We start from the raw sequence: 23,365 nt of genomic DNA, 5'->3' as shown, positions 1-23,365 counted from the left end.
TTTTCTTTTTAATTTATTTTCTATTCGTAACTTTTATTCCAAATTTCCTTTTTTCTTTCAATCACTGCACATATCCAATGTTGTGTTCTAATTCTTCCCACGTTGTTCTTGCTTTTTGACACTAGTGATTCGTCAATTTCCACTTCTCTGTTTTCTCCAATTTTTTCTGTTTTGTTGATTTCTTTGTAAATACAAATCCTTCTCAAGAGTTCGTTGAATTTTAAAATTGAGCTTTTGATATTTTTGTTTCTTTGACTGTTTCAAAAATAGAATGTTCGTACCAAAAATGGTATAATAAGCTCAATATTTCGTAAGGTTGTAATTTTATTGTTTCAAATATTGAATTTTTATTCCAATTCACTTCTTTTCCGCATTTGATGCATCGATAAAAATAATTTCTTCCAACATTCCTCAACTTTTTCAATAGCATTTATCTTTTGCGGTTACAACATCATACGATATCTTTTGTTATTCCAGTTTTCATTAGAAGCTCAAGAAAAAAGTCACCAGAACCTTTTGAAGGGATTTAAAATTTTGAAAATGTGAAAATTGTATTATGTTCCTCGTTTGTGATCATCTCTAATAATAATAATAATCAATGTTTTTTTATAATAATTATCAAAAAGTTAGAATAATAAAAAAATTTTTTTATTAAGTAAAAATTTCGATGGAAGAATTTCCACTTTATCCATTATAGGTTTATTTGTGATAATAATAAGAATTGATATTTTGCTAATAAAAAATTTTAAAAAATCCTCTCCAAATTGGTACAAAATAGACATATGCCATTGAAAAAAGAGAAACAATCATTTATTCAAATTTTTGTATGATAGTTATCGATATGCAGGTTAAAAAAATATATTCAGCCTGAAAATTCAAAAATTGAAATAATAATAAATGTTGAATAATTCTTCAGTAACTTCCAAATAATTAACAGATTTTTGTGGGCGGTTTGTGCAAATCAAAGCCTACAGTTGCAACAATTGGTAGACATAAAAAATTAGAGAAAATGATAGAACATAGATGTCCTGTTTTCTTTGTGAAAAGGTTGCGAACACATGAAAATGCAAGATCCAATGAGAATATACTAAATCAAAGAAAAGAATATGACAGAAAATATATTCATCATCAAATGGAATGAAGAACATTTGAGTATTTTGACTGACCTGGATTCCACACTTTGGAACAATGAAACTGAAGGTCGCTCTTCAACTGTGAAACAGTTCATTCAGTATAGAAACAAAACAAGCATTGGAACAGTAACAGCTACAACAGAAATTTCCAGTTCTCAGGAGTTGAGCATTTCAAATTTGAATAAGCTCTGTTAACCATCTTCAATTTTTGTGTTTCATTTTTCCATTGTTGAAAAATTTCAAAAAATATCCTAGTTGTCTTTTAAACAATTATTAAATATTTCAGATCTAACAAATCTATTTTTGTAATTAAATACAACTCTCAAAACCTGTTCCTTTCTGGAAAAAAAAGTAAAATTAGATAAAAAATGCGCATTTAAAAAAAAATTAAGTTTACAAAAATAATATTTTTTATTTATCTGAAGTCTCAAATTTCACGAAAACCGAAAAAATCAAAAAAAAAAATCAATACATAAACCTCTCATTTCACTCTTATTTTTAACACACTTCAATTTTCAATATTTTTCATTTAATTTTTTAAATACCAAAATATCTAAAAATTAGACACTTTTAAACCACAATAAATAAACTATATTCTTTCAAAACTTAAATCTTCATTTAAAACGATTTCTATTTTATAATCTCTCAATAATAAACATTTTATTCTTTCAAATATCAAATCTTTTTCACAATCAAATCTTTATAACGTGTGCGGAACAAAAATAACAATATTTCGATCGAAAACATTATAGATCAAAAGTTATATATATGTCTAGATTTTATGACAAGATTAATGAATTTTTGATAAAAAACAATTTTAGGTATTATTTACGAATTGATTGAAAAATACAAAACAATAATTATAATTTTTATCGAAAGTGTGAATATTTGATTTTTTTGAACTTTATTCAAATTTTAAGAAATTATTTGCAATTGTTTGAATTTTATTTGTCTATGTAATTTTGATTAATTATTATATAATTTTGAAAATAAATGATTTCTAATGATATGTAATAAATTATCGATTATATTTGAATTTTTATTATAGAAATAGTTTCCATTTTTTTAAAACGAAGTGTTTTTTTTTAATTTGTGATATTTGTTTTATATGAAGTTTAAACATTTTTTTGTTATTTCATATTTAAAAAATTGAATATGTGTTTATTTGGAATTTGAAAATGTGAGTTAATAAAGAGAAATTAACAAATGTATTATTGTTTATGTTAATAAGTGATAAAATTTTTCATTTTTTTGGTTGTTTTTAAAAAAGTGAACTGAAGTGAAATACAAGATAAATGTGTATGTCTAATTCAGTTTGAAAAGTTGCAAATGTTTAATTTTCATATAAATCAAAATTTTCATATTTTGCTTTAATTTTTGTTGACATTCACCAAACTTCTCTAATATTGAATCTATTTCTGGATGATGCTATTTCACACGTTCTTAAAAAGATTCTCGAATGGAAACAAAAATTTTAGCAAAATAAGAAAAAATTTTTTATTTGGAAATTAAACGTTTGCGACTTCTCAAAAAGAATTACACAGATGGAGTTAAATATTTTGCTTCAGGCATTTTCATAGAAAAATTATGCACTTCTCGTTGAATTTTTGAGAACAAAAAACTCATTAAAAATCAGTCCATTTTTTGACATTCGTGAAATGTTGGAAAACTTTCTTTTTTGATTTCAACGATGCCTGTTTACGAAATTGAAAATCAAATTTATTTTGAAATCTGAGAAAGCGAAATAAAGAATTGAGTGAAACAATTTTTTCGTGCTTTGTGCAAAAAAAGCTTAAAAGTCTGTATTTTCTCCCATTTTTTCAATTTTTATATTTTTTTTATTTTGAAAAATATTCTAATCGCACAATTCAATAATTATCAATTTTCAATAATTTGAAATGAAGTTTCATTCCTTATTTAATGCAGTATGATCTTATTGCTAATTTCAATTCGAAAATAAGTTTTTTTTTTTTTTTTTTTTTTTTTTTTTTTTTTTTTTTTTTTTTTTTTCACATGAAACAGTGTTTGTGCTGTAAATAGTTAAAATAAAGTTCAGCGTCTGCTATTTATTTCTACCATTTCTTTTTTTCAAACAAAACTGTCAAATTGTATTTTAAAAGAAACTTTTGTATAATTTTCAAACAAAATATTAATTTCACACTTCGATCAATAATCAGAACCCACTTATCAAACTTAACTAAAAAGGTAGTTCAAATTTGAAAATGCTGTTTTAAAAAATTTAAGTGAAACTACTTGAGTGGATACAGGAAATTGATGAATAAATAAAATTATTGATATATTTGCAAATTGAATAAAAGGAACTTTTCAAAAAAAAAATTGACATATGACGTCAATATTTGATATTTGTCTGAGTCAAACAAGCAGCCTCTTCAACCTTTTTTCTTTCTTCTTTAATCACTTCATGACTTTCACTAATACTCTCCTTCTCTCATCTTCAACACCGAAGAATCCTCTTTACGTCTCTCCGACTCCACAAAGCAACTAGCTGTTCATCCTTCAGATGTTCCAGTCGGGTTTTCCAAAACACCAATCAACATGCCAAACTCCACCCTTGTGGTTGCAGTTGCTACTGATGGTTATTATTTGCCAAGCCTTATTCTTTGGCCATCAAAAAACTACCACAAGAAATGAAGGTCTTGCTTAGCCCGCAGATTCACGCCTGGGAAGACAATGATGCATAAATGACTGATGTATTGTTAACTAGTAATGCTGAAAAGATACAGCTACCTGGAATTGTCCAAAGAAGAAAATTGCTTGATATGAACGAAAATAGATGCTTGCTTCTCTTGGATTCTCATCCTTCTAGAGCACAGCCACATCTATGGCAAAAAATATCAGATACATCAATTGACGTAGTTACATTTATTCCACACAGCACTCATCTCACACAGCAACTTGACTGCGGAGTTTTTGCTGTGTTTCAAAGATGTTTCATTTCAAACTAGGTTGTTCTGTCTTCTTCTTTGATCGCACTCAGACGAAAAGCAGTTGCAAATGCCTTACCACAGGCTTTGCAAACTGCATTGCTTCCTCCAACAATTTCCTCGGCATTTGAAAAAAGTGGCGTGCTGTCTGTGCAGTCAAACTCTGTTTCTGCTAAGTTTCCTGACACTCCTTCAGTTCAACAGAAAAAAAAATCCCATCGTTTCAATTTCCATTGTATAAATATTTCAGACCAATTATTTTTGAATGAATGGAAAGAATATAAAAAGATGAAAGATGAGAAGAAAAGAGATGATTCTATTAAAGAAACAATCGAAAAAGATTTGTTTTATGAAGAGAAGCCAAAAAAAGACTGAAAAGAAAATCCCAAATTTTAAAAGATGATGATTTCGAAGATGACAATGAACGAAGAAATAAAAGGAAAAATGACATAATGGTATTTCATCGAAGAACTCAAAACTTTAATTATTCTATTGCTTCATACTTATTAGTGTATTTTATCAATCTTTATATAATTGAAAATGCGAGAATATGACTGGTATATTTTTTAGAAAAAACACAATTTTGAGTGAAACTGACGTTTTATGTGTTTGATCAAATAAAATTTCAGTGAAAATGGGGTATCCAGAAGATGAAAAGGAACATTATTTTGAACTTTTGAAAACATTCACTGATGAAAAAAAGGCTTGGCAGTGGTTTAATCGATTTGTAATGCAAGGCAAACATCCTGAGTGTGTTATTCACATAAGAGTTTGGCTTTATTAAATGAAAAAGGAACTTAGAAATATTGGATGTGCAACAAATTCAACAAAAAACGGACAGTTTTTATAGTACAAGATTGGAAAATAACAAAACAGGTGTTGACAAATTCTTATTTATCGTTTTATTACTACGGCAAGGGCTAATGCAAACTTAGATAAGCTCTATAATAGATGAAGATCCAAAAATTGTGGGATATTGGAGTAGTGTTTTACGTGTTGAGTGCATGAATATCATTAATAGAAACCCTGTCATGATAGGTTATGTTGGAAAAACAGTTGAAATTGACGAATGTATTTGGAGAAGAAGAAAGTGGAAGAGAGGAAGAAGTAAAAAATAGATACGGATATGTGGAGGAATTGAAAGATATGAAGATAAAAAAATTACAAAAATAAGATGGGTGATTCTTTTTGGGATCATAAATCCACATGATCCATGATAATAATTTTTTCTATCAATTTTTTCCATGTTGCTCAAATCAATGTGTTTTATCTGGATATTATTGTCTATCTTGAATATATCACATTCAGAATAGATACAACACAATCAATTTTGGAGAAAAACCATTTTTCATGAATAATGTTTTTTGAAGATGATTCATTGCTCTTTCAGAAGTGTTAAAAAGAGAATTTGCTTTACAAGAATGTTAACTTATCTATCTTCTTTAAACAGAAAGGAGATGAAATTTATTTTACAGAAATATTTTTCAAAGTTGGTTCAACAAAGAAAATCTGTTCAGAAAGCAAAGAATAATAGCATTTGAAACAATTCCTAGGTTTGTATGAATATTATTTTTTCTGATATTTTTCAATATTATGTTTCTTTGACAATTTTTGATGTCGACTTTCAAATTTCTGTCGAATGTGAGCATTTTTTGTTTCCGCTTTGAGTCATAAAGATTTGAAGAAATTAATTCTCAAATTAATAACATTTGGATCCTTGTACTCGTTGGGTTGTATTCACGCAAACAAATGACTCTGAACTCAGAATAACATCAATTGAAATTTGATTCGAGAAAATAAAATTTGTTTGAAATTATATGTTTTCAACAATTATTTCCGTTTCTTTATTCATGATAATTTTTAAGAAATTCAAATGAATCAAGGAGTTCTGCTTTTCAAAAGTGGCAAGAGATCAGTTTTAATAATACTTTGTTTTCTTCTTTCGATTGAAGCTTCGCTATCATATTGTTCAAAGATTTCACTATTATTTCATGAAGTCTGGGAGTTTGAATGCGAAAGAGCTTTTTATTGAGGTGAACAGGATGAAAAGCAATGTGATGGATGTGTCGAGAAGCAGCCAGTGCATAATTACTTACGTGAGCGTGTTCAGCAGCATGATGGGAAATGGGTCAGTAATTGTTATGGAAAAAGCCCTGCAGAGCTTAAGAAATCAAGAAAGATATCTGATATTGAGGGGTTCTGCAATTCAACAAATGATGATTCTGGCTTGGAGAGCGAGTGCGCTAACAGTTCCAACAACGCTGACGACTGATGCAGAGATTATCAACAGCGCGCTTGAAGTGTGTGCAGCAGGCTCTTCAGCGAAAAGGGGAGCGGTGTTTGCTGACCTGAGCAAGGAAAGCATGATCCAAGTGGTGAATTCGAAAGTTATTCAGTGTGGATGCTCTGTGACGATGGGGAAGGGAGGGGGATTGTATCTGGCGTTGAAGTATTCAGGGGAGCAAGGAATGCTGTTTGAGAGGGACGAGTTTGACTCGAAGAGCGGAAAGGAAGGGAGAGACATCTTCATTGAGTGCTGGAATATCTCGAGACAGATCAATGAGACGCTGTTCAAGCTAGACTTGAGTGGGAGCGAATTTGTGCGATACAACGCGATATTTGGGGTTGACTCAGAAAGTTCAGAAGCAGTGGATCTGATGGATTTCATTTTGATTTTCTAATCAGATACGATTGTTGTTTCATCGATTGAAGGGAAAGGAGGGAAGGATATCAAGAAATGCGGGACAGTAAAAGATCTGTGCTATTCGATTGAATATGGAATGAGGTATCTGGTAGCGAGCCATGATCTGCGCATTCGTGTGGATGGAGCTTGTGAGATAGGAAGTGAGTTGGAGCTTAAATAAGTGTGTGTTCTTGTTAAAGAAAATGTGCCAGTTAAAGAATGAAATATGTGTTTTTATCAATTCCTTGAAAAGGTTTGTAAACACTATTATTTAAAACAAATTAAAAACCCAGAAAGTTCATAAAATAGCTTTGTTCAATTTATTATACTCACTTTGAAAAAATAAGAAAAGAATTTGAATGAAATTTCTGATTTCTTTTCTTTTTTTATTTAATAATAAAAAAACATTTCATTTGTTGAATCAATTTTTTTTTGGAATAACAAATATCTTAGGATCAATCAATGAATATCAATCGATTTCAAATTCCATAAAACCAGTTTTGAAGATGGTTATCCATAAATGGCGAACCATTTGGAGCACGAAGTCCAGCAATAACTCGTGGAAACTATTCTTTTGTTTGAAGATAGCTGACAATAATGTTTATTGAAATTGAAATTATAGAAAACATATCAATACAATATTATTTTCTTGAAGTTTACACAAACATTCATAATAATCATCCGTAGATAATAAAAGTCAAAAATCAATTGTGCATTTTTGTAGAATGTCAAATATTCGAATTTCACTTCGTTGAAATTTGCAGGCAGCGTTATTTGTTAATTAATAAGGAAAGATTGCTGAATGGAATCGTGAGTTCTAAAACGTTTTATAGCTGACTGTGAATTGGATCCGGCAAATGCGAAATGCAGAGAAATATGCTAATGGACGGGCTTTGCTGTTGATTCTTTCAACATAATTGTACAAATCAAATTCACAACTGTTTCAAATGCATCGATAAGAGGGATGAAGATTAAATGATGAAACACAGCAATCGTGAAATGAGAACATGCAAGCAACAGTGAGCAGATCGAGGAATATCCTTTAAACAGAAAAAACATTTCATTCAGTAAAGATGAAACACTGAATGTTGACAGTCAGAAAAAAGGAAAAGAATTTCTCTCAAATTCAACTTATCATATTTTAAACAGAGTGTGCACAATTTATGGATTAGAAAAAGAGAGAGGATTTCAGTTCTTCTTCCCTGCACTTGATTCAGATTTAATTTTTGAAGAATAAGAAGAAGGCGAGGAAGAAATAGCAGTACACTCTTCATCAACAACAGAATAAAGCGATCTCATTTATGCAGAACATGGTCTTCCAAGTACTTCTTGTTTGCATATTTCCTCTTTGACTCCTTTTTGAATTCTTCTCTCTCTTCTTGCTCCTCGAGCACAAACAGCGCTGTCGATGCTGGTGACAGAGCCACATCTTCTATTCAATGCTCAGCTGCCTCCAGTCCTTTTTCCACTATTGGCATTGCAATACTTGCAGTAACCATTCGCCTTCTCACTTAATGATCCGCTCACACCTCTGAGGACCTCTTCTTCAGCTCCAAATGTTTTTTCTGAACAAGATTCTCACCGTTGTTATGAAAAGTTCCACGAAGTTTCAATTCCATTCAGTTCAGCAGCCCTATGCGCAACTTTTCACACCAGTGTTTGTTGTTCGCAATGTGAGAGAAGAAACTGCAGAAGTTGCATAGTGAGATGTTCATCCATCCAAGCTGCTTTTCACAGAACTCTTCAAAGATATAGCTTTTTGTTTTCAACTGAATATAATTATATTCAAGATGCATCCACTGATTAACATCAAAAGTTCCAATCTCTTAAAGCATATAATCTTGTATTTCCATCATATTCTGGTTAATATTTCGTTTTTTGACCTTATTTTTAATGAGAAAGAATGAAAAGGAGGTTGTCAATAAATAGTTATTTGAATGCACAAAATAAAATTTACAACAAACATAAAGAAAGCGTAGTTGTTCTAGAGATAAAAATGATTTTTGAGAGGGAAATCATATTTGATAAAAGATTCATCACTAGAATATTAACTGCTTCTTCATTTAGATCAAAAAAATCGACAAAACATAAAACATTTATATTTTTCCAACAAACATGTTGCTAACAACATTGGGAATGATGTCGAATTTCCTTTTTTAATATGGAGAAGAAATATCTCGAATTGATAATTTTCAACTGATGATTTGACAAAAAAGAAAGAGACATGAACTGAATGAGTTATAATAATTTTTTGTTGAAGCTTCAATTTCATTTCTCATTGGTTTTTTGATTGAATTTCATAATAATTCAAATTATGAAGATTCTTTTTGTCCTCACGTTTTTCAAGTTGCAAACATTAAATGTTTTTTAAACAGCATATCAGAAATTTTGAAAAAAAGCTATTTCAGATTACGAATATATTAAATAGTTATCTTTTAAACTTATGAAACAAATATTGTTTTCAACATTCATTATTAAAATCACATTGATGTGAGCGAGTGCCACGGAATGATAGCAAAAAAAGAAAATCCTCAACAATGACATGAATACATAATGAAATGAAAATCAGATAATGAAAATCTGATTTTGGATAAGTCAAATGTTATCAACATTTTTTCATGTGAATAAAACGCAACAGCCAAAGAAGAGAATCTTCTGATAAGGAAAACAGCAATGTTAATGTTTTATTATGTGGAAACTCGGAGTTGATGTTGAATGAGGTCACATATTTTTTAAATGAAAAGTTGTTGAATATAGATGTTATTAGAACTGTTTTTGTTTATTGAAAAAATAAAAAAATAAAAAAACAAACATTTTTCTTTCTGGAATTCTTTCGAGAAGATTCTATAACGTAAAATGTTAAAAAGGAAAATACCTTCAGTCTCCCAGTAAAAATGATTCTTTATCGTTTTTGTTCCTACAAAAATAAGCAATCTCTCCTCATTAATTGAATATTATTTATGACTTTTATAAATCTGTTGGCAATATTTTCGGTTTTTGGTTGTTTAGATCATATCCCTTAATTGACAACTGAGCAGTTGTAGTCGTTAATGTCAAAAGAATTTTCGAAATCAAGATTTTCAAAACTTCCAACATCAACTCTTCATTCCAGAGCAGAGACGTTGTGGAATGAAGTTTTGAGAATTGGAGGAGATTCAAAGTTAGACTTGCTTTATTATTTGTTCTGTCGATATGAAAAAGCTTCTTCAACAATGAAGAAACTGAAGAAGAAATTAAATTGTGTGTTTTGCTCATTTACTTCTTTTTGATTCAGATTATTCTTGAAACAATTCTTTTTATTTCAATTTTGTAGCTGATTATTATTTTTTGCTAAAGAATCTGTCAATTGCATATAACATTTCTCCGACTCATTCGCAAACCACAATGCTTCAAGCTTTATCCCAAGTGATGTCCATCAGCCAAATGATGTCATATGGATATAACGTAACTCAGGGGAAAGTCAATCATGCAAAGCAAACATTTGAACGAAACAGTTTCAAAATAGTTCCACCAAAGCAACCAGTCGTTCCAAAATGCAAATCAGGTTTTTTTTATAAAATAAATTAATGTTTAAATTATTTGTATTAACATCTCCACTTTTTATTTTATTTTATTTTTTTGTTTGTTTGTTTATTTATTGATTAAAAAGGTCTAAATGAAGAAGAGTGGAATAAAGGAAATAGCTGGATGATTAATCACTCAACAGAAATTTCAACTTCTTCTAGGACAAAGCAAATCAAAAAAGTCCCTAAAGATTATGAAAAGTTTGTTGATGAATCTCCTTGGAACGATATTATTTCTGTTCAGAGAAATAATACAAATGAATCGCAAAAAAACAATCTCCATCTTCAAAGTGATCTCACAACAAAATTTCATACGTTCCCCAATGCTGCCTATGATGAGGTGAACAGAACTCAAAAAAAGAATCGGATTTCAAAAAAGGAAATAAAGGATCACAGGAATCAAATAAACAAAAAAAGAACAATAATTACAATTAAATAAAGCAATACTTTCAAAATATTATTCGTGATTTTCCATCTCCTTCTTTGATTCCTCCGATTTCTGTTAACATTTCTGAACAAATTGAAGGACCATCCAAGATTCACGATCTCACAAGCAATAATATTCAATTGAGGCAATTCACAAGGAATGGTTTACAGAACATGGGAAACACGTGCTATTTGTACTCAATCTTTCAACGTCGGACATCTGTGTAAATGCAACAAAAGACTATATCTATTCGAAACGATGGTGACAACAAATTATCAAATCATTTGAACAACGTATGTAATGAATTGGCCAATGATAAGAAACCAATTGTTACTTGGAATAATGAACTCATCGATTCATGGGATAGTTTTCTTGATCTTGGTAAAAGGGAACAGCAGAATGTCACAGTGGGCTATGAACAACTGATGAATTTATTCAAAAGTGACAATCAAATAACAAACAAAGATGTTTCACCTGCAATAATAAGGTATTCCCAATGTGAATTCTGCAGCAGTATTTCTGAGAGAATTGATTCAAATATGAATAGCATTATTATCAGCAGCTCTAATGTCATAGATGGAATAAATAGTTCGTTTATTTCTGAAAAATTATCATCATCAAACAAAGACAAATGCAAAGCATGTCACGAAATGAATATAGCTTCTCGTTACATCAGAATCACTTCATTTCCAAACGTTTTAGCAATGTCTCATGAAACAAAAAATCCATTCTTTTCGCCACCACCTTTGAATATTTCGTTTGCATCAAGTGAAATTCACTAAAAGGTAACAGTTTCAAGTACAACTTCAGAATTTCAACAGTCATTTGAAGACTCACATGAATGTTTTTCGTATCAACTCGTGGGACAAGTTCTATTCAAAAGGATAGATGAATTTCATGGTCATTTCATTTCGATTGTGAAAGGATGCAGATCGAATGAAAGTTTGTGGTTTTTGTGTAATGATTCATACACTCAATCAATAAATGAAAGAAATCTCAACGGCACATTATGTTCTCTTTTTCAAAAAGGTTACAGATCATCTTTATCCTTCTATGCGATAAAATACAGTGATGTGCACGGACATGAACAGAGAAGGGGAGGAATGTTACCCAAATCTCAATCAATTCAAGCTATTTCTTCTTATTCACCAAACAATTCGTATTCAACTTATTCCACTAACAAACAAACAATTGCCAACTCCACTTTCAATTTGCTTCCCAAATGTATTTCACTCCATGATCATTTCACAAGAAGCAAACAAAAAGTTAGAGTATTTTCTCCTTTCGAAAAGAGACTAATTTCGAAACCGAAAACCAAATTATGGGAGGATTTTACTAAAGAAACACACATTAACGTGTCGCTTTCATACTTTTACAGACTCACTACACAATTTTCAAAACCAAAAAAACGAACAGATGTGTGCGACCTTTGCCAAAGACTGAATTATTTGGAAAACAAACGAAAATCGTTTCCACCTAATGCAAATCTTTCAAAAAATAATATGGAGCAACTTGCTGCATTGAACATTCACAAGAAAACATCCGAATGGCAGTACATTCATTTTAATAAAACTGTATCTTCGCTTTCTGAAAAAGAACTTGTTTGCCTTTTCGATTTTAAGGAAAAGTGGAAACTTCCTCTTTGCAATGTTCAACTCCAGAAAGAATTCTACAACAACACATAAATATCTCAATTTACTATCATTACATTTCATCTTCAGGATAACAAATTCCAAAAAAACACATTCAATTTCTTTTCTGATTCTCTGTCAAACGATCATCAGTTCGTTATTGAATGTCTTCAATCTGTTTTGAAAAGACCGCTTTTCAAACGCATTCAAACATTCAAATTCTTCTGCGATTCAGGAGCTCATAATCGCAATCGTTTAGTTTTGCATTTCATTCTTTCTCATTCAACTCCACTTTTTCGTAACAAAATATGCGAACTCAGCTTTTTTGGGGAGCATCACGGTAAAAATTATTGTCATTCGGAGTTTGGAACCCTGGTGAACGCGGTCAACAATAATCTTCCATCGAAAGCAATTCAATCACTTCAAGATTTGATTGATTTCTTTTCAGTTCAATTCAGTTCATCTTCAACAAGTATTCACAAAACGTTGTTTCCTTTTGCTTCAGAACTATCAAATCTTCAATCTTCAATTCAAAATAAGCATATTGAGTATTATGTTCATAACAGATATTTCGAAAAATATGTTCCAAAACAGCGGGCAGATAAACGCTCACTTCAAAGAAAATTTCTGCTTTTAATTCTGCTTTTGCCTCTGCTTTTGCTTCTTTTTCATTCTCTTCTTCTTCTTCTTTTGCCTCTTCCATTTCTGGTGCTGCATCGTCAATTTCAACACTCTCTCTTTTTTCATTTAACAACATTTGTCCAGGATGCCTTCAATAATAAAAAATTCAAAAAAAAAAAATATCTTCTTCTCTTTTCATTTCGTTAATATTTCATTTTGCTCATTCTTCTTTACTCCCAACCAATTATTATGTCCTGATTTCTTTTAATGCATCCAATATCCCCTCAAACCATATTCCTTGTTCATTCATTGTCATTGAGCAATCCTGCAAAAAAACATAATTTCATAATAAAAAATCAAAACATTTGATAAAAAATATTAATTAAAAAATGCAAACCGATATCTTTCACAATAGCCACCTTTCACAGACTTTTTTCTTTTTTCATCTTTTTAAAATATTAACAAAAGATCAATTATCTGTTCTGCTTCCACCCAAATAACCTCCACAAATTCCATTCCATAAAAAAGCAAGCTATGAAGAAGATTCCATCTGAATAACCTCTTCCCATCCCTTTTCGCTGTGTTTCCTTCTTCTTCTCTCCATTTCCCCCCAAAACAACAACAATACCACTCCACCACATATCCTCCATCTCTTCCACAAACGATGGCAAAATCTTTTCCACTTCATTCTCCATCATCCTTCTTCATGTTGAAAATTAAATATCTCCATTATTTTGCCTCTCTTTGGTGCAAAACACCCTCTCGAAGTAAGCCCCTCATCTTCCTCTGTCTCCACACCTCCAATGCAAAGCGCCAGCGATGATGTTCCTTCTTCCCGTCTTCCTCCGCCTCCACCTCCATCCCTTGCCCTACAAATGCCTGGCGCGGACAAATTGTCCTTTCAATAAAAAATAACAAAAGATAATAAAATCTCTCTCACTTTTTTTCCCTTCAATCCACTTCTCTTTCTTATCGAACATAAGCCCACAAATACTCTCCCTCTTACACCATCTCATATGAACCCCCTCTCTCTCCCTGCATTTGAAAAAAAAATCTCCTCCACACATCTCTCTATCTCTCATCTTCCCCTCCAGTAAATATATTCCACTCATCTTCCTCCTCTCCGTTCCTCCTCACCCCACCTCCTCAACAGCAAAATCCTTTTCTCCAGCAATAAACACGACCTCTGCACATTCCAACTCACAAAAATCGAAAAAACAACCCCTCCAAACCTCATCCCAATCTATCTCCCAAACATCCATTTTGCCTCTTAAATCTCACAAAAACACCTCTTTTCCACAAAAAATCTTCCTTTTATCGTTCATATCCCCTCTCAAAGCCCAGCCTCCTCCAAAAACTCAACTCCGTCACTCCACACCATAAATCTATCCTGTTGCAATCACATTGTCTTCATATGCCCATTCGGCCACGACACATCGAGTTGTGCTCCTTTTCTTTTGTGGCTCTTATTCGTTATGGAAAATGATCAAGCAATGTCAAATGCTCAAGAAATATCTACAGAATGAAAATTACATGTGACCAAAAATGCAGCTGGGTTAAATGAAATATTTCTAGTGATGAAAAAGCAACAACAATAACAACTCTTTTTTTATTGATGGAAGATGAAATTGTTCATTTTGATTGATGGAATGCTGTGGAGCCACAACATTTTCGGTGAAAATGTGAAAATTTTTGTGTGTGTATTTTTTATTGTTCTATTGATTGCAAAGACATTATTATCTGTATTTTCTCCAAAGTTGTGATTCAGACGATTTATATTTAAAATCAATTTATTCTAAGCAGAGGAGAACAGCGGAGAAGCGAGCAAAATGCTATCTAACAAATATGTTAGAGCCTGAATATATTTTTTTATACAAATATTTATGTGACTTATTATGGACTCAACATGCGCGATGGATAGAAATGCGATGAAAAATGAATTCTGATGGAGCAGAAATCAACGGGGTCGAAAGATGTCCAAGGCCAAAAGGAATAATGATAGATTTGCCCGAATAGGGAACCTTTTTGAAGAAGACGAAGAGGACATTTTCATTTTTAAGTTTGTTGGAAAGATTGGAACAAATAACAAAAAAAGGAGATTGGACGCAGTTGGAACAGAACAAGGCGACTTTCTTGGGGAGGGAATGGAAAGACATTGCTTTTATGTACCGAGGAGAGTGGTAGAATGGCACTTGATTGTTTTGCTTGAGAGCCAAAAATGCGAGAAAATCAGGCAGTTCTGTGTGATACAGGCAGCTGGAGGAAAATTACCGGCAAAATGGACTTTGAGTCATTTTGCTATCGCCTTTGGCATTGTGCCATCGAAGGATTTGCAACTGAAGAAGAGAACGAGGTTATGATGCTCAGAATATCTTCTGTTAGAATATATCCGACATTTAAGATTTCTATAAGATCTTCGTCTTCTTTTTCATCATCTTCTTCTTCGCCGTCATTGTTTTCATATGCGCTATTTCAGCAAACGAAATTATATATATATATATATATATATTTTCCTTCTTGGCCATTATCATATTCTTCCTTTTCTTCTCATTCTTCTTCACCTTCCTCTTCATTAAAATTTTATTGAAGGATTTTAATTATTTGTGTGTTATTCGAGTGGAAATAGTGCCATGAATTGGAAATAAGCAAGTTTATGGAAGCAGAACAGAATCAATTCCATTGGCAATGATACAGGCAGCGGAAACAAAGAAGGCGAGTTTTGTTAGCAGAAAAGAACAGTATTTTGAGAGGCTCAAGAAGAAGAAGAAAGGGTGTGAAGATTGGCAATAAAATTATTTTCTGTGTGTTTTGTATTATTTTTTTTCCTCCAATTTTTCAAACAATTTTTTTTTATTTTTTTTTCGGGATTAAGATTTATGAAAGGATGTTTTCAGGCAATGAATGAACATGGGAAAAAGAGCAAATTGGATGCTTTTCAGAAATCAGGCAATAACAATTTTTTGAGAATATAGAAGAATGAGCCAGAGGTATTAAATGAAATGAATGGAAGAGGAGGGCTTTGAAGATTTGTACAGCGATTTGAAAAAGAAAAAGGGGAAGCAACAGAAAAGAAAAATCGGAAAATTGAGGAAATGGCTGAAGAAGAAATCTGACAAAAATTTGAGAAGAAGAAGAAGGGATTGGTGAATCAGAATATTGAGAAAAGAAAATGGTACTGATTTGTGATATTTTTAATATCAATTTTATGTATTTGTTTATATTTTTTCTTTATTTTTTAATTGATAATAGGGACTTTTGCATGAATATTCAAAAGCGATGAATGTGAATGGAATATGGAAAGAAGGCAGAGGATGGTTACAATTGAATAAGCGATTTTGGAAAAAACAAATGATGAAGAATGTTGGAATGTTGTTTCCATTCAGAAGCATTGAAGAAAAAAGATGCTTTTCTGCTTTTAATGGGAGCCAATTGTCTTCAACAGAAGAGATAGAAAAAGGATCTGACTTTTGAAAATTATTTGCGGAAGGCGCCAAGAGGCAAAAAAGGTATATAATCAAAAAAATCAAAAGAGAAGGAAGCGTTTCAGTTTGCTAATCTCTCATCTCATCTTCTGCCCCGTTCCTCTCATCGCCTTCCATCCCTTTTGTATCCCTCTTCAAATTATCATTTTTCAACATCTCAACAGCAAATGATGCATGTTCGTCTTCAACAACTACAACAACCCAAACATCATGTCTGATGAGCAGCTGCTCATTTTCATCAGTGTGTGATGCATATGATGGCGGAATTGTTCCTTCGCTCAACAACCCCTTGGCTTCCTTGATAGCCTCAAACATTTCATTCATTGGGTGTTGTAGGACAAGGAATGTTTTTTGTGAAGGAACTTCGGAGGTTCCATTGAAGCCAGACAGACAGAACGAAACATTCAATGGAGCGAATGAGTTCATTTGGTGTGAATGGAATGGATCGAAGGAAAATGGAGAAGTTGATTCATACGCCGATGGCTCTTCGAATGGTGGAGCAATTTGCATGTATGGCCAATCGTCTGCCTCTGTGTCTGTTTCGCATTGCGTGTTTTGTGGGTGCGTTGCGCATTGGTGCGGTGGAGGTATTAGTTGCTATAATATTAAATCGGTTGAGATTGTGAACAACACCTTCGATTCGTGTACTGCACAAAATTATTTGGGAGGAGGGGCATTCGTTTATACGATTTCAACATGTGTTCGGATCAGCGGATGTGAATTCCAGAATTGTAAAGCATATAGCACTGGAGGAGGACTTTATCTCGGCAATTTTCAGGTTTCAGGAGCAGGATGCATTGGAGAAGAAAATGAAGGTGGGGAGAGTGCGTGCGTGTTTGACTGCTGTTTCACTTCATGCTCTCTTACAAATTCATATGGTGGAGGCATGTATTGTTACAATATTCCTACAGCATTCAAAATGAGGAGCATTCAGTTTATTTCATGTTCAGCATCGTCATATGGTGGAGGGTTGCGATTATATCCTTATAGACAAACATCGCAAAATGATATTATTTATTGTTTCTTCTTATTTTTTCACGAATGCAAATGTTCGGCCAATCCACCATACGGGCATGACATTGCATATGCAGATCATTACAGTCTTTATTTAGAGTCAGGGAATCCGTTCAAAGAATGTTACACCACAAACACAGATGAGAAGAGAATGTGCTATGCCTACAATTATACTGGGAGCAGCTGGACATTTCAGCACACAGAAAAGAAAGATTGGCTGAAGGACAAGACGATATACGTCTCAGTGAGTGGGAATGATTCATATGAGCTCTGTGGAGCAAATGAAACGAATCCGTGCAAAACGGTGAAGAAGGCGTTTGAGATGTGTGAGATACAAATTAGCTTGGCAATCACGCTGCTGGAAGGGGATCACAAAAGTGAGGCAACAACAATTGATATTGGTGAAAAGAAGATTTCTGTCATTGGGAAAGGAAGGGAGCGCTTTGTTGAATATATCTGAAAAGAATGAGATTGAGGAATGGAAGAAGAAGAAGAAGAAGAAGAAGAAGAAGAAGAAGAAGAAGAAGAAAGTCAAAAAGAAGAAATAGCAGATGCAAGGCTGAAAGAAAAGAGGAATGAAATGTGGTGGAAGAATGAGTTCTGACAAAAATACAAGATGATAAAGTGCAAGAATGATCAGAGATAAGCAGAAGAATCTTATTTGAAATTATTTTTTTTGATGGCTTGTCGGATTGTCATTTTATTTGATGATCCGTTTGGGCAAAGTGTTGACAATGTGAAATATGTCAAATTTAGCACCTGCTATTCTGAATTTTCCATTTGGAAAAGAACGCTGAAGGATGATGTGCTTGCCTGACTAGTTATTTCTCAAACAAATTTTTGCCTTCTGTTTTTAAATTAAATGAAACAGAACAATTTGAATATGTCTTTCTTGCATTTCATGAGATTGTTTTTTTTACCTCACGGTTTTTATTTGGTTTATTTGTGTGGGTTTTTCCCCTTCATTTAACACGTTCACCTCCCAAGAGAAATTCACGTCATTGATATTGCTTATTCAATTCATATGCCTTTGTGATGTGTTACATTTATAGCTTTGTTTTTAGAGCTCTTCCATCAAACTTTTCAAAAAAAAATTATCAAGATCTCTGAAAATTTTGATAAAAAGAATATTGTTCTTAAAGATAAATGATGTGCTCATTTCAAAAACAACAACCAAAACAACAAACAAAATAATGTTCAGTGTTTTGAAACAATAAGAAAAAAAAATGATCCATAAACAAAGAAACAGCCCAATATAAAATTGTATTCTCTGATCTTTTCTTCTTTTAAATCTTTGAAAAAATATTTTAAAAGGAATCATAGAATAACTTTATCTTTATTTTTGATTTTTGATTTTTTAACTTCTTTTCTATCAAATAAGATTCCATTAACATTAATTCACAAAAAAACTATTTCATAGCTTTTAATCGATCTATGCTGTTCGTATCATTAATAAAGTTCTATTAAAAATAACGCACGAAATAATAAACTGCAATTTCTAATCAAATTCAGAATAACAAATGTTTATTCATTTTCAGATGAAACTTAATTCAAAGCACTTAAAAAGTCATTTGGATGATTTTTTTGATATCATAAAAAATTCCGATGTTTGATCAAAAAAGTATGTGCGTAATAGAAAAATATTTATCTAAAATAATGAGAAAATATCCATTAACATATAGTTATTATTTATTATTTGTTGATTTTTATTTGTTTCCAAATGTTTTTATTTCAAATATCGAGAAATAAAAATAATTTCTTAAAAAAATATCGAAAATTCGATAAACCTAATAAAACATAAGTTAACTGATTTCAAAAACATGATAACAATAATTAAGATAATGTAATACATCAATTTCATATTCAAATATATGATACATATTGTTATTGAAAATGAATTTAAAAAAAAATAAGTTGAAATCGATAAATATTCAGCGTTTCAACATCTGACCCTCCAACCTTCATTTCCAGAAGTCATTTCTCCATCAAATTCATCGATTTCTTGCTCTTCTGAAAAATGTGAGATTTATGTTTTCTGCTCAAATTCCACTCTCATCATTGAGAAATGTCCTGTTTTTCGTCTGAAAATATCATCTCCAATTCCCTTCCCAATCCCTTCACTCTGGGCACTTTCCATATGAATTCGCTCTCCCAACTCCATAGTCACCATGCACAATGAGGAATCCAGTTTTTTCTCATTTCCATTAATTTTCACTCACTGCCCTGAAAGAAACAAAAAATGCATCAACAGGTTAATATTCATATTTAGAAAAATGAATAAAGACAAAACTGCGCTTCGACTACATTTTGCCAAACAGCTTCATTTCCACAGCCATCATCATTCAAAAAAACAATCTCTTCATTTCAGTCTCGGAATGGAAAATGCAGCATGGAATGCATCTCCACAAAATACGTTGTATATCTCACTGGAGGGTCTTTTCAGCCTGTACACATTGTGTTGGATGTGCAGAGGTGTTTTTTCTGTTTTTGTCATGATCATCTCCTTTAATAATATTCTCAACCACCAAAAGAAGTATTTGATGTCTATATCATCAACACCAGGCACATGAGGGATATGGATCAGAGATGAGATGGAAGGGGATTTTTTGTAGCAGGAGGCGGGAGTTGAGTGTTTTTTTGAAAGTTTATATTTCGGGAGAGATTTTTGAAAGGAAGAAATTCTGAGACAAAAAGATGGTGAAGGAACAGGTGGAGATTTGAAGAAAAATATTCAGTAAATATGCAGAGAAGTGGCTGAGGATGATGAAGGAGGACTTATTGGTGATGGGAGAAATGGATTTTGAAATGAAAGAAAACAGGGCAAAGGCGGGAAAGAAGAAGAATATTCAGAAATATTCAAATGGAAGAGGTGTATTTTTTTATGAAAGGAGAAGATATTTTGGAAGAGAATGGGAAAGAGAAGAAAAGGATGGGATTGATATTTTTTCATAAAGAACAAACAAAACTACAACACCTCTTGTTATGGGAGTAGAGCCTGTATTAAGGGCTCAGTCGCTTATCAATTGAAGTGAAAAACGGTGGATGTGAGAAAGAATTGAAATATTGAACGTTTTCTAAAGAAAATAAGGAAATAGTGCAAAAGAACAAAGTGCACAGAGACTGTTGTGAAACAAAACGAGTATAAATACAAACTGTGAAATAATAGAAAACTCGAAGGGTGGGAAGAGCTAAACTCGTGGTGGGAAATAGAGTTGTTGCACTTTTGTTTGTTCAATACAAATTAAAGAACAGAGTTCATTAATTCTCCAGAACAAACGATAACTTTAACACCTCTTGAAAAGGGAGTAGTATTGTTGGTATCGTTATCCGTCAGCTTGCATATGACTATTCTCGCTTGTTAGAACTGTTTTTATTGTCGTATATTCAATTCTGCTGCAAACTTTTGTCGGCTCCACTGTCTGCGAGCTTGGAACTTGCGAGTTGAGTTTGTTGTTCAGTTCCGCAATGGGTGCTCGTGGGAACGCAGTTGTTCTTGAGAAGAGGCTTGTTGTTTCCTGTGAAGTTGAGGCTGGGAGAAATGGTGCTTAGGCAGTGGATGGGCAGTTGCAAGCAACAAGTGCTGTTTGATCTTCTTGTCGAGGAGCAACCAGCGCATGGTCCATGTCGGATGCAAGGATGGCTTTTAGATAGGAGCGCGTTGGAGTGTGAGCTGTCGGTGATAAGCGAGCATGTCTCGCTATCAGCACTTCCGGTACTCCCTTCAAGATCAAGGCGGAAATGGCTGCATGCTTGATTGTGTATGGTCTGAACTCCTGTGGGATCCCCACCTGCGTCATTCCGAGTTTTACCAGTTTTCTAATTCCTGAAGTCTTCAGCGGTGTGTGATGCGTAGTGTTAAGAAGAAATGTGTCTCTCGATTCGTAGGTCCTTCGAACTCTTTCCCAAAGGCAGTTGACTGCTCTTACTGGGCAGATCTTCTCATCTGCGTCTCCTAAGAAAGGAATTGTGAGATAACTCGGGGGAATGGATGTTTTCAGGTGAGTGTGAAGGCGGATGGCATCGTTATTGAAAATGGATTTACTCATCGATAGTTGTTCGAGTTCGTGGAAGCTGTATGCTGTGAATAGCACGCAAAGCAGTATGCACTTAACTGTAAGTTCATAGAAGGATAGATCCATATTGTTCGGCCGTGAGTTGTAGAAATCGAAGACCACGGTGGGCGACCACATATATGTGTAAGGTTTTCTATGAACATGGGAACGGTGGAAGAAGCGGAAGATTGTCTTAATAATTGGGACTTGCTAAATGTCCTTTCCATAACTCATTCTTGAGAATTGAGAAATTGCGGATCTCGTGGCGCACATGCAGGAGAAGGGGAATCCCTTTTCCTTTAGTTAAACAAAAAGCATGGCACACCTTCGACACCATTCTAAGAAGTCTTGTGGAAATTCTGCACAATTTTCCTCGGCCCAGGACTGGGAGACATGCGCGAATCCGAATGTGTGGGCTGTCCAAATTGAAGTCGATACATTATTTTTTGCTTCGGTGATTGTTGCTTCGGGAACATTGCATCTTCGAAGACCGCTGTTCCACCACTGTTCTCCTCTTTGTGCTACCAGTTGAGTCTTGCTGCTAAGTAAGGTCCCGGGGGGAGTGATGCTCCTGACCTCTTCATTCCTGGACCTGCCCTCAATATTTTCCTCGAATCACTCCATCTCATGAAAGATGTCGTCATCTCTCTCAGAAAAGGGGTCCAGACCTGGAACCTCCAGGCTGGAAGAAGAATCACTGCTCTCGCCTGTTCCTCCCGAATCTTCCTTAAGCAAGGGAGAATTAGAAATATCGGTGGATGCACCAGAGTCACCGCCCATTTCCAATCTGCTTGTGGTCCGTCCTCCAGCTCTGGACTTCCTGGTCCAAACCAAGTCATTGTCTTCCTGTTTGTAGCGCTTGCGAATGCGTCCTGTTCGATTGTAAGATCTAACCGATGTTCCAACTCTCTTAATGCTTCGTCTGTTATTTCGTAGTCACCTGCGCGTTGAAGTCTTGAGAGGGCATCCGCTGTCAGGTTCTTTGCTCCTGGGAAATGAATTGCTTACAGGTGAATATTCCATTCTGTTGTTCATTGTCTGATCTTCCTCGTAAGAGCCAGGAGATTCTTTCCCGCTGTCCAGCGATTGATGTCGTATACAACGGAGGTGTTGTCTGATCTCAGAAGAATCCTTCGGACATTGTGTTAGGCTATGAGATGGTGAAAATGTTTGAGTGCCAAAAGGACAGCCAACATCTCCTTGAAATTGGATGACTGGTTGAGGAATACTCGAGTGAAAGCTTGATGGAAGTGGTACAGAAAGCTGCTTATTCGAAGGGTTGCACCACAGGCCCAGTGAATAGCATCGGTTGTCAACGTCGCGTCTGGAATTGCAAACAACACCCAAGGTCTTTCCTCCTTCTCTCTCAGTCTCGTTTTCCAATATTGAAGCTGTTCCCTGATGGAATGATTCAGATTCATCGCACCAGTCCGTCCGGTTTTCCTGACTGCATTGTTGAGCTCCTTATATAATCTGTTCATGTGTAGAGAGGTTTCTGCGTAGACGAATCGAGTTGCGCTGATTTCTCCAACAAGTGATGCGAAGTCTTTTGTCTTGATTGATGTTTCCTCCGATGCCAAATTCGTCCACCGTTTTATCTTCTTCTGCAACGAGGACCTGCGCTTCGTCTCCAATGCGACCTTCATCACACGAGTCTTCCATGTCCAACCAAGAAAGGAGAAGGTTTTTCTTGGAGTTTTCCTGCTCTTCTCTTCGTTGACAACAAGAACGAGCTTGTTGAACCAGTGAACGATTCCTGTTGTAGCTTTCTGCAAGGCGTTTTTGTCCTCGTGCAAAATGATAATATCGTCGAG

The 23,365-nt window shown here is 33.6% G+C and overlaps 5 protein-coding genes across 5 annotated transcripts; 3 read left to right on the top strand and 2 right to left on the bottom strand.

The window, feature by feature from the left end:
• Positions 1-6,069: 6,069 nt before the first annotated feature.
• On the top strand, positions 6,070-6,759 carry MONOS_20 (uncharacterized protein; the record flags this gene model as incomplete). Its single annotated transcript, XM_067871889.1, has 1 exon — positions 6,070-6,759. One exon carries the CDS (start codon positions 6,070-6,072, stop codon positions 6,757-6,759), a length of 690 nt encoding a protein of 229 aa, XP_067733460.1.
• A 6,938-nt stretch (positions 6,760-13,697) lies between these two features.
• Positions 13,698-14,265, bottom strand: MONOS_19 (uncharacterized protein; the record flags this gene model as incomplete). The annotated part of the gene is made up of 2 exons (XM_067871781.1): positions 13,698-13,901; positions 14,236-14,265. The coding sequence occupies 2 exons, from the start codon at positions 14,263-14,265 to the stop codon at positions 13,698-13,700; spliced, it is 234 nt and encodes a 77-aa protein (XP_067733459.1).
• A 2,437-nt stretch (positions 14,266-16,702) lies between these two features.
• MONOS_16 (uncharacterized protein) lies at positions 16,703-17,959 on the top strand (the record flags this gene model as incomplete). The annotated part of the gene is made up of 1 exon (XM_067868905.1): positions 16,703-17,959. One exon carries the CDS (start codon positions 16,703-16,705, stop codon positions 17,957-17,959), a length of 1,257 nt encoding a protein of 418 aa, XP_067733458.1.
• Positions 17,960-21,044: 3,085 nt separating this feature from the next.
• Positions 21,045-21,689, bottom strand: MONOS_15 (uncharacterized protein; the record flags this gene model as incomplete). Its single annotated transcript, XM_067867845.1, has 1 exon — positions 21,045-21,689. One exon carries the CDS (start codon positions 21,687-21,689, stop codon positions 21,045-21,047), a length of 645 nt encoding a protein of 214 aa, XP_067733457.1.
• A 496-nt stretch (positions 21,690-22,185) lies between these two features.
• Positions 22,186-22,407, top strand: MONOS_14 (uncharacterized protein; the record flags this gene model as incomplete). The annotated part of the gene is made up of 1 exon (XM_067866759.1): positions 22,186-22,407. One exon carries the CDS (start codon positions 22,186-22,188, stop codon positions 22,405-22,407), a length of 222 nt encoding a protein of 73 aa, XP_067733456.1.
• Positions 22,408-23,365: the final 958 nt, after the last annotated feature.

The sequence above is a fragment of the Monocercomonoides exilis genome (assembly GCF_001643675.1).
Source record: "Monocercomonoides exilis strain PA203 chromosome Unknown scaffold7-2047599, whole genome shotgun sequence".
NCBI lineage: Eukaryota > Preaxostyla > Oxymonadida > Polymastigidae > Monocercomonoides > Monocercomonoides exilis.
The sequence above is the reverse complement of the archived record's forward strand: the minus strand, read 5'-3'. Positions and strand labels throughout refer to the sequence as shown.